Below are 12,830 nucleotides of genomic sequence, written 5' to 3'. Positions count from 1 at the left end.
GGGGGGGGTAAGAAGAAGTAGAAGGGTCTGAGATGATGTGTTCGATACCCAGTAACTATAGATATATAAGTAGATACTAGCAAAGAGCCCAAATCGCTAAATATTGATAGATGTCGAGGTAAGATGTCGTCCTTGATAAACGCCGTCTGTCTGTTCCCAAACTTTAAACGCCATTGCCTCTCAATCCGCGCGTCTAGCGGAGGGCGTAAACCAAGGTTCGGGGTTGCAGCGAGCGTTTAACTTTAACTTAAAGTTCACACACCCAAAGTGGCTTTGGTCGACCCTAGTGAGTATAGTCCAGGGTTCAGTACGCATTCATGTTCCCCTTTTTGATCATTTCGTAAAGCTAATATACTCATTAGTACTACAAGAGGGGTAGCTACATATTTTGTGATTCGTTGAGCCGTTCACGGCTGATACAGCCACGGTCTCTCGCCGCCTTCCTCCTGATGCTTCTTCAAAGCCTTCTTGTTATACCTCAAATATACCGCTTCCTGCACAATCGCAAAGAACATTCCAATAGAAACCATGATGATCTGGGTCCTCAAACCCTTGTTATAACTACACGAACATAAGTTAGTCAAGTTCACACTCCCATCCTCAACACCAGGGCACTTACAAAGGCAAATCATCAGCCCGATAATACTGCGTCCCGACCATGAGCCCGGAAATGGCAGACATGACCCACATAGCAATACTGATGCTCCTCTCCCGTGGATCCTGGCAATTCAACTGCACCCACGAATTGTGAATGGGATGGTATCCGATCGCGAACGCATTGACACTCGTCCAGAGCCCCCATCTCGACCACTTCCCCACATTGGGATGAACCTCGCGGCATATGATCAGGACGATGAGATAGCAGATATGAGCAATAACGACGCTGATACCCCGCTTATTCGTGTAATCGCTCAACCACCCGAAGAAAAACACGACACCGAGCGCTATGAAACCACCCACGCATGCGAGCGCATTCGCCTCGATGCGGTCGAAGCCGAGCGCCATGATGATGGACGGCGTGTAGGTCGTCAGCGAGCTCCAGGTGGAGAAGACGGCGAACGTGGAGACGAAGTGCGGCCAGCGGCGGTAGTGCTTGACGGTCTGCCAGACGAGCTTCAGCGGGATTTCCATGCCCTGTGCGCCGTGTCTGCGCCCGGGATCGTCGTCCTCGATACGCTTTTTAAGGCCTTCTTGGTCGGCGGGCGAAAAGTGGATGAGGCCGGGTGAGAGGAGTGGGCGCGGTTGGTCGGGCGATCCGGGGAGGAGGAATAGGAGGACGAGGGATACGACCATTGTGAAGACGCCCTCGACTGTGCCATCGTCAGCGAATTCATTGCAGACTCGAAGATATACTCACTCAAGAACAGCCATTGCCATCCCGCGAGTCCCTGTCGGCCTCTGAGCTTCAATATTCCACTCGCGAGAAGCGGACTGATCGCATTTCCGCCGAACATGCCGAAGAAGAACACAGCAACCCTCTTCGCGGACTCGCGCTTTGTGTACCAGGTAGACAGGGTGTAAATGGCCCCGGGGATGTACCCAGCCTCACAGAGTCCCAGAAACATTCGCGAGGCAAGGAAGCCTGCGCGATCTTTGACGAATACCTGGAGTGAAGCGACGAGGCCGAAGATGAAGACCTGGGCCGATATCCATTTCCGCGGGCCAATCTGGACGAATGGTTAATATGAAATGGCAGAAGAATGTTGGAGGTCATATTACGCGTTGCAGGATGAGATTCGACGGGATCTCTAGCACGACGATGCCCAGGAACATAAGCTGGTTTCCAAGGTTGATTGTGTTCTGATTCACGCCAATGGTCTTTGCGAAGCCATCTGTGAGCGCGCTGGCGAGGTTCATGCGGTCCAATTGGAACACGAGCAGGCCGAGGAAGAGAAGTGGAAGAACAGTCGTGTCAACTCTGCCTCCATAGTCAGTAATTTGTTTTGGAACAATGTGCTGAAATGCGTACTTTCTCCTCGCCTTCAACCCAGCCTTCTCTCTCTCGATACTTTCGGCAATGTCTGAGCCTGATTCATTGTTGTGATTGTTGTCAAGTTGCACAGCAATCTTCTCTTCATCTGTTGACATTGTGGACGAATACAACGGTCGGTGGGGTTCAGAAAGGACGATGCCGCTCAGAAAGAAAACTTCTCTTATAAACTAAACAGATATTCAATCTAACTAGTAAAACCGACCATACGAGACCTTATCACTTCGAGAACCCCAGAGATTCGCCAAAATGTTCCGATAACTCGTCATCACAACCTCCCTGCCGCCCAAGACTTGGGATCCAGCGCCCAGTGCGACGAAAAACCGCAATCGGCATCTTCACCGTGCATACAACCATGCCGATCCGCATGCCGATTGTCGTATAAAAGTCCCTACTAAAGTGCACTCCAGACCAACGGCGGCCTTAGCAATTGGTGTTCAAGACACGGGATGGTGGTTTTGAAGAGGTTTGCCAAGTGATATCGGCAAGGATTAGCGGATTGCGCGATGTGCGTTCATCATTGCGCGAGCCGCGGCCACTTCCTAGACGTGGAATTGGTAGGGAAATGAGATGAAACGTGGAGTTCGCGTGGATTTTCTTTTTAATTGCAGCGTTCACACTTGGTATTGGGCCGTGGCCGTTGCCGATGCCATGATGCCGGGACGCCATAGTTGGCTAGCTAGTCGATCTGTTTAAGTAGCAGTCAATTCAGGTGGGCGCGTCATGTCTGCTCTTTGTTCCTCTTCGATCTTTTTTTTTTTGGGTATTGGTGATAATATCTGTGTTTTGTCCTGCATCGTGTTTCTGAGTTTTTAGATGATCTTAGATCACTGCACCTCCCAAAGAAGGAGAATTGATACAGATTAGCACTCCAAGTAGTCATAGACACCAATTGCTATCATGCCACCCGTCAAACGTGTCGCGGTGATTGGACTGGGTCCAGCCGGAGCAATTTCCATTGATGCGCTCGCGAGAGAGCAAGCATTCGATGTTATTCGGGTATTCGAAAGAAGAGAAGCGCCTGGTGGTTGCTGGTCAGACACATCCGTTGACATTCTTTTACACTACTAACGCATCTTCAGGATTGAAGACAAGGCTGCTCCTCCCCATCTGAGCGACTTTGGAAACTTAGCTCTGCGAAGAGCCGATCCGACTGTGAAACCTCCTCAATCCTTACCAGCGCGGACACGGAAGACATCGCAGCAGCGGTATACCGAGTCATCGGTGTATCCGTACTTGGAGACTAACATCGATGCGATCCCAATGTCATATAGCGAGGAGCCCATCCCCGTCACCAGGAGCGAGTTGTCGATTTCAAAGCATGGCAAGGACACGCCGTTTCGGCACCATTCGACGGTTCAGAAGTACGTTGAGGGATTAGTATACCGCAATGGCTATGAGAAGCTCGTGACGTACAACACGACAGTCGAGCTGGCCGAGAAGATTGGAAACGAGTGGAAACTAGTACTAAGACGAGAAGGCGAGAAAGAAGACGAATGGTGGGAGGAATGGTTCGACGCTGTAATTGTAGCGAGCGGACACTTTCATGTGCCCTACATACCAAAGATCGACGGCCTGGAAGAGTTCGAGAAGCAGCGTCCAGGCAGCGTCAAACACAGCAAAATGTTCCGGGGCCGCGAGAACTATCACGGAAAACGTGTCGTGGTTGTTGGTGCATCTGTCTCCGCCGCAGATATCGCAACCGATTTGATCGGAATAGCGAAAGGGCCCGTCTACGCCGTCGTCAAAGGTCACAAGGCAAATGGTTATTTCGGTGGTGAGGCATTCGATCACCCCGGCATCGCGCAGAAGCCCTCGATATCTCACATATCGTCATCGAACGGCCAACGAACCGTCCATTTCATCGACGGAAGCGCCGTTGCAGACGTTGACGAGATAGTTTTCGGCACAGGATACTCGTGGTCTCTGCCATTCCTGCCCAACGTCGAGGTCAGGAACAATCGCGTGCCGGAGCTCTACCTCCACGTCGTGTACCAGAGGGATCCGACTTTGCTCTTTATCGGCGCGGTAAAAGGTCCTCGCCATGAATGTTCTGATCCAGATTGACTGACGTTAACAGGTCGCTGCAGGGCTCACGTTCAAGATCTTCGAATGGCAGGCGGTATTGGCTGCGCGACTCCTTTCCGGACGCGCCACGTTGCCTCCATTGAGCGAACAAAAGGAATGGGAAAAGAAGCGTGTGGCAGAGCGAGGCGATGGTGTCGCTTTCACTCTCGTGTATCCTGATTTCGAGGAGTACTTCGAAAAGGTGCGAAGACTGGCTGGAGAGCCTGAGCAAGGATCTATTGGGAGACGGCTCCCCAAGTATGACCGTGCATGGTTCGACATATTCGTGAAAGGTCACGAGACAAGGAAGATATACTGGCGACAACAGAACGAAAAGGCGAGAAGGGAGCTGGAAACACCGCGAGCGAGGCTTTGATTGGTACGTGTAAGAGTGATGGTTGTACCTGTATGAGTAGCAAACAATGAATGATGTCGTTCCAGGCGTCCAATCACACGTCGTTCTTTCTTCCAGGCAGCAAACACCCAGCGCCCTTCTACAGCCCTTCCTTCCTTGCCACATCACCCTGCAATAACCAGAAAGTCAGATCTGGAATCATTCTTTTGAATTTACCTGTAGATATATATCAAATAATTCACAATCTCTGTCAAGGAAAGTTAGCTCTAAACAAATTCGGATATCCACCGAGAAGCCATTGGCTTGGCTTTATGGCCTACCGTCCAGCTTGCTGGACCCTTTCCTTTTTGCCTGGGTTCGAGTAGGTGAGATGACATGCATTTTTTGCTTTTGGTTTTTATCTGTTTGTATCCAAGTTCACATAGGTTAGGTTAGTGATAATATCAATAGAATATTATGAATTCAGATGGCATATGGTCTATAGTAATACTTCCAATAATTTATCCCCATCCTCTACACTACGTCTTCCTACCTCATGTACATATATCACAAACGTGATCTAAACTTTTCATTTCTAATCTGACCTTCTTTCCTTTGCAAATTAATAATTTGAATTTCTAGGCGTCTATTCGCACGCTGTCCTTCCCTCTAGGCAGCAAGCGCCTAGCACTGCCCTTCTACAGCCCTTCCTTCCTACCTTACCCTGAGAAACTTGGATATGAAATTATTCTTTTGAATTTACGTGTGGATATATATTAAATAATTTACAAACGTTGTCAAGGAAAGTTAGCTCTAAACATTATTCTTCGGTTTCGTTACCGTGAGCAGTATGGGATCCCTCTATGGGTACCTACTACCGTCCAGCTCGCTGGACCCTTTCCTTTTTGCGCAGGTTCGAGTAGGTAATATTACTATCTTTTTTTCTTTGAGTTTATGATCTTTTTGCTACCTTAAGATTTACATTTGCGTAGTGATAGAAAAATAAAATGGATTCAGACGGCATACATGGTCTATTAGTGATGCTCGCAAGTGCTCATATTGATCCCCATCTCCTACGCCACGTCTTCCCACCTCATGTATCACGAACGTGAACCAAACTTCATATTTCCGATCTGACTCTCTTTCCTTTTCACATTGACGATTTGAAACTATGAGTAGATCATTCCTCCCTACAGATGTAGTTCATCACTACCCACATCCTCCAAATCTCCATCTACCCGACCATCATTCTCGCCTCCTCTCCCACCACCATCACTTCACTGCCCCTCCGACCCAGCCCAACACCTCCCCCCTACTCCACAAGACGGGCACACCCCTTCCACGGCCCCTCCGTAATCGGTGCCACCTTGACCTGATGACAGTGCAAGCTCTTCACCACCGCGACGACTCCCTTCCCGTTCACAACCCTGTCAACAAAGCAGAGATTCCCATCATAGTTCCGGAAACCCCTACAAACCGCGCCTCCCTCCGGTGTGAGTTCCTTCGCCACCCGTCTCACGGCGCGGCCGGCATCTTCCGAATCGTCGTGCGCGCTGACGTGGAATGTCCTGCTGACGATGAGTTTGTCGCCGTGGACCTCGGGCGGGTCGAGCACCTTGGTGTAGGAGACGATGAATTTGCCGGGTGGAGGGTTGTCGGGGTCGGCAGGTTCGATGCCGGGGAGGTCGTAGAGGGTTAGGATGATTTCGTCGGTACGGATGAGGGCGGTGGTGGTAGGTGGGGTGCGAGTTGGTTCAGTCTGAGGTGTTGGGTGTTAGGTATGTAATCTTGCTTGCTCGGTTTGAGGGGAGGTGTTTGGATTCACAGGAAGGTAGAGAGGATCGGGTAATTCGCGCCTGTGGGACTTACGGGATGGGTCTGGTCCTGCTCTGGAGCTGGCTGCTCTGCAACTGGGGGGACATGATTGCGTTGCTCTCGTACCAGGAGAATGGAATCGAAGGGTGGTTTCAGTGCAGCGTCTGAGTTCGCAGGTTTGACTGGAGTCCCAGTAGTTGCAGGAGTATCCTGATGTTGGCTCGATCTAGCTTCAGAATCAACGTCATCATGTTGAGAAATTTGGGATGATTCCTAAGGAATCAGTGAGTGGGTAAGTTAGGTGTTTATCTGCTCAACTTTTCAACGTCTTAGACCTCTAATACATACCAACCGATATAGAACTGCTTTTCCACTAATGTAAGACATACATCATTGAGCAAAGTGCATGGCTGCATGTCTTCGCGGACAGCAACACAAGCAAATCACCATGCACGAGAAACATATTTGCTCACGCACACGCACAACACCCCTACAAGCACACCTACTCCCTTTCAAACAAAGCCGGGAGTCAAGCACAGCATGTTCCCGTTCCCAGCTTTCAATCGTCCCGCCGGAGCAGGCATTCATCTGTCATCGTTCAAACGTCAACATCCAGATCGCAAGAACGCGCTCCAATCAAACGGCACCACCGCCGCACTGTATGAACCAAACTCTCATTTCTCACTACATGGTTGCCTAGTTCTTTTGTTCTCTATTGACGTAAAATATTTGGGATCTTGCAGTTGCTAGGTGGGCGCTGCATGCCGCATCGTAGCCGCTTGTTGGTACCACGGCGCGGGTGTCGGATGGCGGAAACGTACATATGGACCACTGCAGCAACCTCCCATTACGATATTGACGCCGGATAGACGGGAGAAGAAGGCAATTCGGGCTGTGAGCACGGCTGGAGCCTAGATTGTGTTTTTTCCAGAAGTTTGAGGTTAGTGTATTGAAGGGTTCGTTGATTGTAGGTCTACGAGCGGCGACATGATGAACGGGTACGAAATCGTCATTAATGGGCATCTCTTGTTGTCAAGAGCAGCGAACCAACCTTGGAGACAGTACGATAATTACTGTGAGTACTAGCTATGCCTTGATTATGTTGTATCAGGAAGGAGAGACCGTTTGTACTATCTTTGGGTTCTATTTTGTTTATTATAATTCTAATTAACTATAATAAATAAAATTGAAGCCAGACGATAATGCTACACGAACGCGGACTACGATTGTAATTTTTCCTTGAAGAAATGGATGTTCGTAAAGTACTTCGTGTGCATTCTGTGTGTTTCTGGGAGAATAGTTTCTGTTTTGCTATTTCATCGTAGTAAACTTCAATGGTACATCTATCCTGGGTATATCCATGACAATTCATCAAAGGCAGTAAGGAATCAAGTAAGCGATGACTGTTACCCCATACGTCTAAACCACCTTGTCGCACCCAGTATTGATGTTGTAAGTCCGACGAGTATGAGAGAATGCGATGGTTTTCACCATCTGATCCATGTTTTGGTTGCCCTGCCTGGCTAGACGATATCGTGCTAGGTTATAGAGACATACTGCTTCGTTGAAAGGCTAAGAGTATCACAATCACCACTTCCACAGCAAGGCAAAAGACTTTTTGTTTGGAGTTGTATAAAATAAGCTATTCATTCTCAACCACACTGCCAACTTGGTCATACTACTACTAAATACTAATAATAATACACAGGCTCTCTCTCTCTTGCTTCCGATCTAACCAAAAAAATAGTTCCAATAAGAATCTCGATGTTTCGTTTGTTTTGGCAAACCCATAAAAAAAAGGACCCAGGAGGCGGGTAGGGGATACCAGATCCAGGGGGGGTTTAGGTCGGTCTTCTCTCTTTCAATTCATTACACAGGCGTACACAATGGAAAGTGTTCGTTGCGTCTCAGGCGATTTCTCGTCATCTGTGCTCGCAGGGGGTATCTTGACACTCTTCTCACTTGCGACCTTCGCTTACAAAAGGAAGTAAGCGAACAAGCCCACGACACCGGAGACGGCGAAGGTAGGAGCCTTGAGGCCGGCAGCAGCGCCGGGGGAGGAGGTGCTGGAGCCGGAGGGTTGAGTCGCGGTGGTGAGGTTGCCGCCGACAGCAGTGGTCGAGGTAGGGGAGACGTTCTGCTCGGCCTGGGCGGCGGCGGCCCTGTACCTGTCGAGAGTGTTTTGGCCGGAAGTACTGTGTGTGCGTTAGCATTTGATGATGTTGGTTTGGGTTCATGCGCAGAGGGAGACTTACGGAGGGTTGATGACAGCAACCATACCGTTCTGGCAATGCTTCGCGCGGGAGCAGTAGAGCCAGATGGGTGCAGAGGCATTGGTGACGGTGTAGTGGAACTCGGTAGGGGAGGCCTTCTCGGTGTCGTTGGTGGTCACGAAGCCAGACCAGATGGAGCCCTCTGGGCCGGGCTGGCAGGGACGGGCGAAGGGTCCGGCGACGACGGAGTGGGAAGAAGGCCAGAACTTGAACTTGACGACATCGCCCTCAGCGGCCTTGATGGTCTCAGGGTTGAAGAGCGCGGAGCCGTTCTTGAGACCCACAGAGACGGTGATGTCTGCTGCGAGAGCGGAGCCGGCGACGGCGGCGGCGGTGAAGATGGTGGAGAAATGCATTGTGATTGGTGTGTATTGGGGGAGACTAGCTCGTTTGGGTAATGAAGATGAATAGGATTAGGGTTTTAGGATCGAGATTTGTTTTTGGAAGAAATCGGAAAGAAAACTGTGTAGTTGAGAATGAATGCTTGGACCTGCCTGGGGAAGAAAAAAAAAGAGTTCTAGGAGTGAGCGCATTTGAGCCCTTTATAAGGCATTTTCCAGGAGTCTGAATGAAACAGATGGGCCGCGCAAGAGAAGGGGCAGACTGAGAGAGAGGCAGATGGGCGGTTACCAAGGTGGAAGACTCGGCCTGAAAGAGCCATGGCGGAACGTCTTCGCGACAAAGAGTGTTGCGAACCCAGGCCTCACGATGCGGCGATCCTTGCCAATGTCCCTTTCTGGGGAAACATGAGGCGTTCCGGGATGCTTGTGATTGGCTGGGAGGGTCGGTTTGACGGTTTGACGGGGGTTGGAGTGGCGCACTGTGTATCTGTGAAAGCCACGGACGGCAACCCTCTTGTTTTGCCTAAGGTCTTCGCTGTGGCTGTTTGTAGCCAAGTGCGCGAGATGCAGCCAATGGAATGGATGGTCAGGGTATTGTCCATGTTTCTGCTGTGGATGATTCAGGTGGTTAGCGAAGGGGATGAAACTGTGGACGGGGAAATATAACTTGAGACGTGTATCAGATTCCCCATTCTGGGCGTTAACCCTGACTGACTGACTGACTGACATCCTGACTTGGACAAGTAAAGAACAACACAAAACGCTCGGCCCGGAGTCTGATCACTGCCAACTCTGATTATTGGCAAGTATCTGATTAGTTAATACCAAGAAGAAGAGGAGAGTCTCTTTGTTGCTACACATCGTTCCTTTGAGGGTCTATCGTTGGGTGCGATGTTTCGGTGTGGCTGCGAAGGTTGTCTTCTGAGCGTAACGCCTAGCTAAGGGCAGTCTTAAGATAGACATAGCTACTCGCAAGTCGCAGTATTATCTATTGCTGATTGTTTACAGGCTGGACGTCTCCCTGTCGATGGCTTGTAGGTAAAGTTGTAACTGCGCTTCTTCCGTCTGTTCCGCTGTCCGACCGACCCTTACTCATACAACACACTCAACCAACCACCTGAGTTACCTATAGAGGAATTCTGTTAAGACTCTCGCCCTCGCTCTGTGAACCTCGGTCTTTTCTTGTTTCAACAGTTATTCACAACAACGACCACCCACATTTCTTCCGGGCCGGCAATAGTGCCGTTGGGTGTCGTTGTTCTAGTGTGACTTCGTGATCAAACTCCCGCTCTTCGCCTTTGTTCATCGTCAGCAGAAACCATCCGACTCTGAATTGCATGCGACGTCATGTGCAGGTATCGAGAGACCTTTCAGGCGATCGCTTACGCAAGATGGGATTTATTGTTGTCTCGCCGCGCAGGCCGGCTTATGGAACAAGATCGAACGTGGAATGTCGGAATGGGCAACCAAGCCAGACTCCATTCCACGTGCGGATGGCTGTCCGCCAAACACTCAGAAGAATTGTTTCTCGCTGTTTATTCTCAATAATAAGAGTCTCTGCGAAATGAGAAATCATACCCACACGCAAGTATGCGTCGCCTTCGATCCAGGAATTCCCTGGACGAACTCAACGCTTGTTGACGTGGCTGTCCCCATCAAGGTACCTCGTGGTGTGATGATTGATCACCGTCTCGTTCGTTCGTACATACATACGAGTACTATTGTCTGCCCACCGCCCTGCTCCGTCCAGTCGTATGTATGTAACTATGTAACTAACTATGTACATTATTTATTGCTCCATAGGGCTCGCACGTCCACCGATACATACATAGAACAACGCTATTGCTAAAGTCCCACCCTCACTGCCCATCCCCCATTTATCGATTTCACGGCTTCGGACTGCCCCATCTGGTACAATTGATTGACGAGCGGCGCGCGATGTAACCAAACGGACGACGGTTTATTGCCTCACTCGTCCAAGTCCCGAGAACTTTGTACATAACCGTCTCGGACAATTCGCTCGCTTGGACACTGCGCCCTCGTCACTGACGACCGATCAGCCGCCTATCCGCATCGACTAACTAGGTAGACTACCTACTGATTCTAAGAATAACCGGACTGCCCACAGCTCAACTCACCACCATGGTGATCCTCGTGTTTCCCCACACTATGAGCTCATCTCTTCATCTGTCATGTACAGTGTATGCAAGACAATGGTCACCTGCGCTGCCGGCTTAGGCAACTCGAGCACTACACTACTGACTGACAATGCGTTTATTGATTTCCCATGGGTAGATCCCGGCTCGGTCCTTTTTCCTCCGCGCATCGTTGCCTCTTGGAGCGTGTGCGATATTGTCGTCGGCTGCGAGGCAAGGCATGGGCATGGCGGGACCCGGTATAAGCAAGGACGGTGACGGTGTGGATGGGGAATTCGGTTTTGGTATAAAATGTCTCGAGGACGACGCAGCAAAAAGAGGAATATCAGACACTCCAATTCAAATTTAATCAATCAATCAATCAATCACACCACACTCGCTTTATCACAGTACTACTTACGAACGAGCATTTCCATAATCTACATATAACGATTTTAACGACCAACGAACAAAAGCATCTCACGATCAACATATCATCCTATCCAACATGAAGTTCACCGCCGCCATCTCCGCCCTCACGCTCTCCAGCATCGCCAACGCCATCACCGGTACATATCCCCCTCCCCCCTCCCCTTACCATCCTCAGAAAAGGAACGCCAACTAACGCCTGCGGCTGTGAACAAACAGTATCCTACGACACAGGCTACGACGACGCCTCGCGCTCCCTCAACGTCGTCTCGTGCTCCGACGGCTCCAACGGCCTCGTGACCAAGGGATACACGACGCAAGGCTCGCTACGCAACTTCCCTTACATCGGCGGGTACCAGGGCGTCGCGGGCTGGAATAGCCCTCAGGTATGTCTTGTCTCCCCTCTCCCCTTCCCACCCCCCCATTATTCCTTTTCGATCTTCCTCTCTGCCGACGTGGGCGTCTAACGTGTGGGCGACAGTGCGGCACATGCTACTCCGTAACCTACAAGTCCAAAACCATCTACGTGCTCGCGATCGACCACGCCGCGAGCGGCTTCAACATCGCCCAGAAGGCCATGGACGACCTGACGAACGGGCAGTCGGTTGCGCTGGGAAGGGTCGACGCGCAGTATATCCAGGTGCCAGTTAGCAACTGTAAGCTTTGAAGGGAATTGGTGACGAAGTAATTAATGAAGTGGGAAGGGGGGGGGAGAAGAGGGGAAGGGGTAATGTGTACGTACGAGTGATGAAATATATAGCTGTAATTAATGCACCATGTGGAAGAGAGTTGCGGTTATGTGCGTTTTCGAGTGATGATGTCTCACTGGTATGTGGTGATGAATGAATCATAACTACAATAAGGAGAACAGAACATAAAATCAAAAAAAAAAAACAAAGCAAAACGCCTCAGTATATCAAACCCCACGCAACAACTGAAGCCAACAACTTAATCCTCCGGCATCCAAATGGTAACTACCGATTAGGACTTACATAGTGTCGATATGCCAACTACTCTTTGGTACCTACCTAGGTGCCTACCGACCTACATAGGTATCTTCACAATAAAAAATATATATAATAAAAACAGAACCAGTAAACAAACAAACCAAAAACAATTCACAGTATCTCATTCCCGTTCTACACCCTTCTAGATACTCCGTACATCTAATGACAATGGTATGTGTCCGTATTGTGTTCTTTCGTTCACCCATCACAGTTCTCCTTACCAAACACTTGGCCTACAACACCACTCCCACAACACTTACACCACGCAAAAACATAGACAACTGAGTAAATAATGCATACTTTTTATTTTTATTTTTCATCTTTCACTTCTCGTCCCTTGTCCCCGTTCCATTTTCCCTACAGTACTGAATCGAAAATACCCCGTATACACAAAAAACGCTTTCTTTTTTTTTACAGCCTTTCATCCTCATTTGCTCCC

General features: G+C 49.7%; 6 protein-coding genes across 6 annotated transcripts in view; 3 read left to right on the top strand and 3 right to left on the bottom strand.

Moving 5' to 3' along the window:
- The window catches only part of BU24DRAFT_415737 (terpenoid synthase), a gene marked incomplete at both ends in the record, with an annotated part of 1,383 nt that extends 1,283 nt beyond the window's left edge, over positions 1-100 (top strand). Inside the window, one exon of the mRNA XM_033526317.1 lies at positions 74-100. Within this exon, the coding sequence (XP_033377024.1) occupies positions 74-100 (27 nt within the window). The remainder of the gene's footprint in view (positions 1-73) is intronic.
- Positions 101-407: 307 nt separating this feature from the next.
- Positions 408-2,088, bottom strand: BU24DRAFT_437789 (MFS general substrate transporter; the record flags this gene model as incomplete). The annotated part of the gene is made up of 5 exons (XM_033530223.1): positions 408-561; positions 620-1,310; positions 1,358-1,667; positions 1,720-1,918; positions 1,970-2,088. 5 exons carry the CDS (start codon positions 2,086-2,088, stop codon positions 408-410), a joined length of 1,473 nt encoding a protein of 490 aa, XP_033377023.1.
- An 802-nt stretch (positions 2,089-2,890) lies between these two features.
- Positions 2,891-4,460, top strand: BU24DRAFT_445448 (FAD/NAD(P)-binding domain-containing protein; the record flags this gene model as incomplete). Its single annotated transcript, XM_033530696.1, has 3 exons — positions 2,891-3,024; positions 3,073-4,018; positions 4,071-4,460. 3 exons carry the CDS (start codon positions 2,891-2,893, stop codon positions 4,431-4,433), a joined length of 1,443 nt encoding a protein of 480 aa, XP_033377022.1. The 3' UTR covers positions 4,434-4,460.
- A 1,208-nt stretch (positions 4,461-5,668) lies between these two features.
- Positions 5,669-6,622, bottom strand: BU24DRAFT_415734 (uncharacterized protein; the record flags this gene model as incomplete). The annotated part of the gene is made up of 4 exons (XM_033526316.1): positions 5,669-5,818; positions 5,869-6,150; positions 6,261-6,479; positions 6,596-6,622. 4 exons carry the CDS (start codon positions 6,620-6,622, stop codon positions 5,669-5,671), a joined length of 678 nt encoding a protein of 225 aa, XP_033377021.1.
- A 1,559-nt stretch (positions 6,623-8,181) lies between these two features.
- Positions 8,182-8,835, bottom strand: BU24DRAFT_359839 (uncharacterized protein; the record flags this gene model as incomplete). Its single annotated transcript, XM_033524069.1, has 2 exons — positions 8,182-8,401; positions 8,462-8,835. 2 exons carry the CDS (start codon positions 8,833-8,835, stop codon positions 8,182-8,184), a joined length of 594 nt encoding a protein of 197 aa, XP_033377020.1.
- Positions 8,836-11,599: 2,764 nt separating this feature from the next.
- BU24DRAFT_360028 (uncharacterized protein) lies at positions 11,600-12,051 on the top strand (the record flags this gene model as incomplete). The annotated part of the gene is made up of 2 exons (XM_033524079.1): positions 11,600-11,770; positions 11,866-12,051. Coding segments are annotated over 2 exons (357 nt in total), but the record flags the coding sequence as incomplete, so codon positions are not given.
- Positions 12,052-12,830: the final 779 nt, after the last annotated feature.

The sequence above is a fragment of the Aaosphaeria arxii genome (genome assembly GCF_010015735.1).
Source record: "Aaosphaeria arxii CBS 175.79 unplaced genomic scaffold BU24scaffold_17, whole genome shotgun sequence".
Classification (NCBI taxonomy): Eukaryota; Fungi; Ascomycota; class Dothideomycetes; order Pleosporales; genus Aaosphaeria; species Aaosphaeria arxii.
The sequence above is the reverse complement of the archived record's forward strand: the minus strand, read 5'-3'. Positions and strand labels throughout refer to the sequence as shown.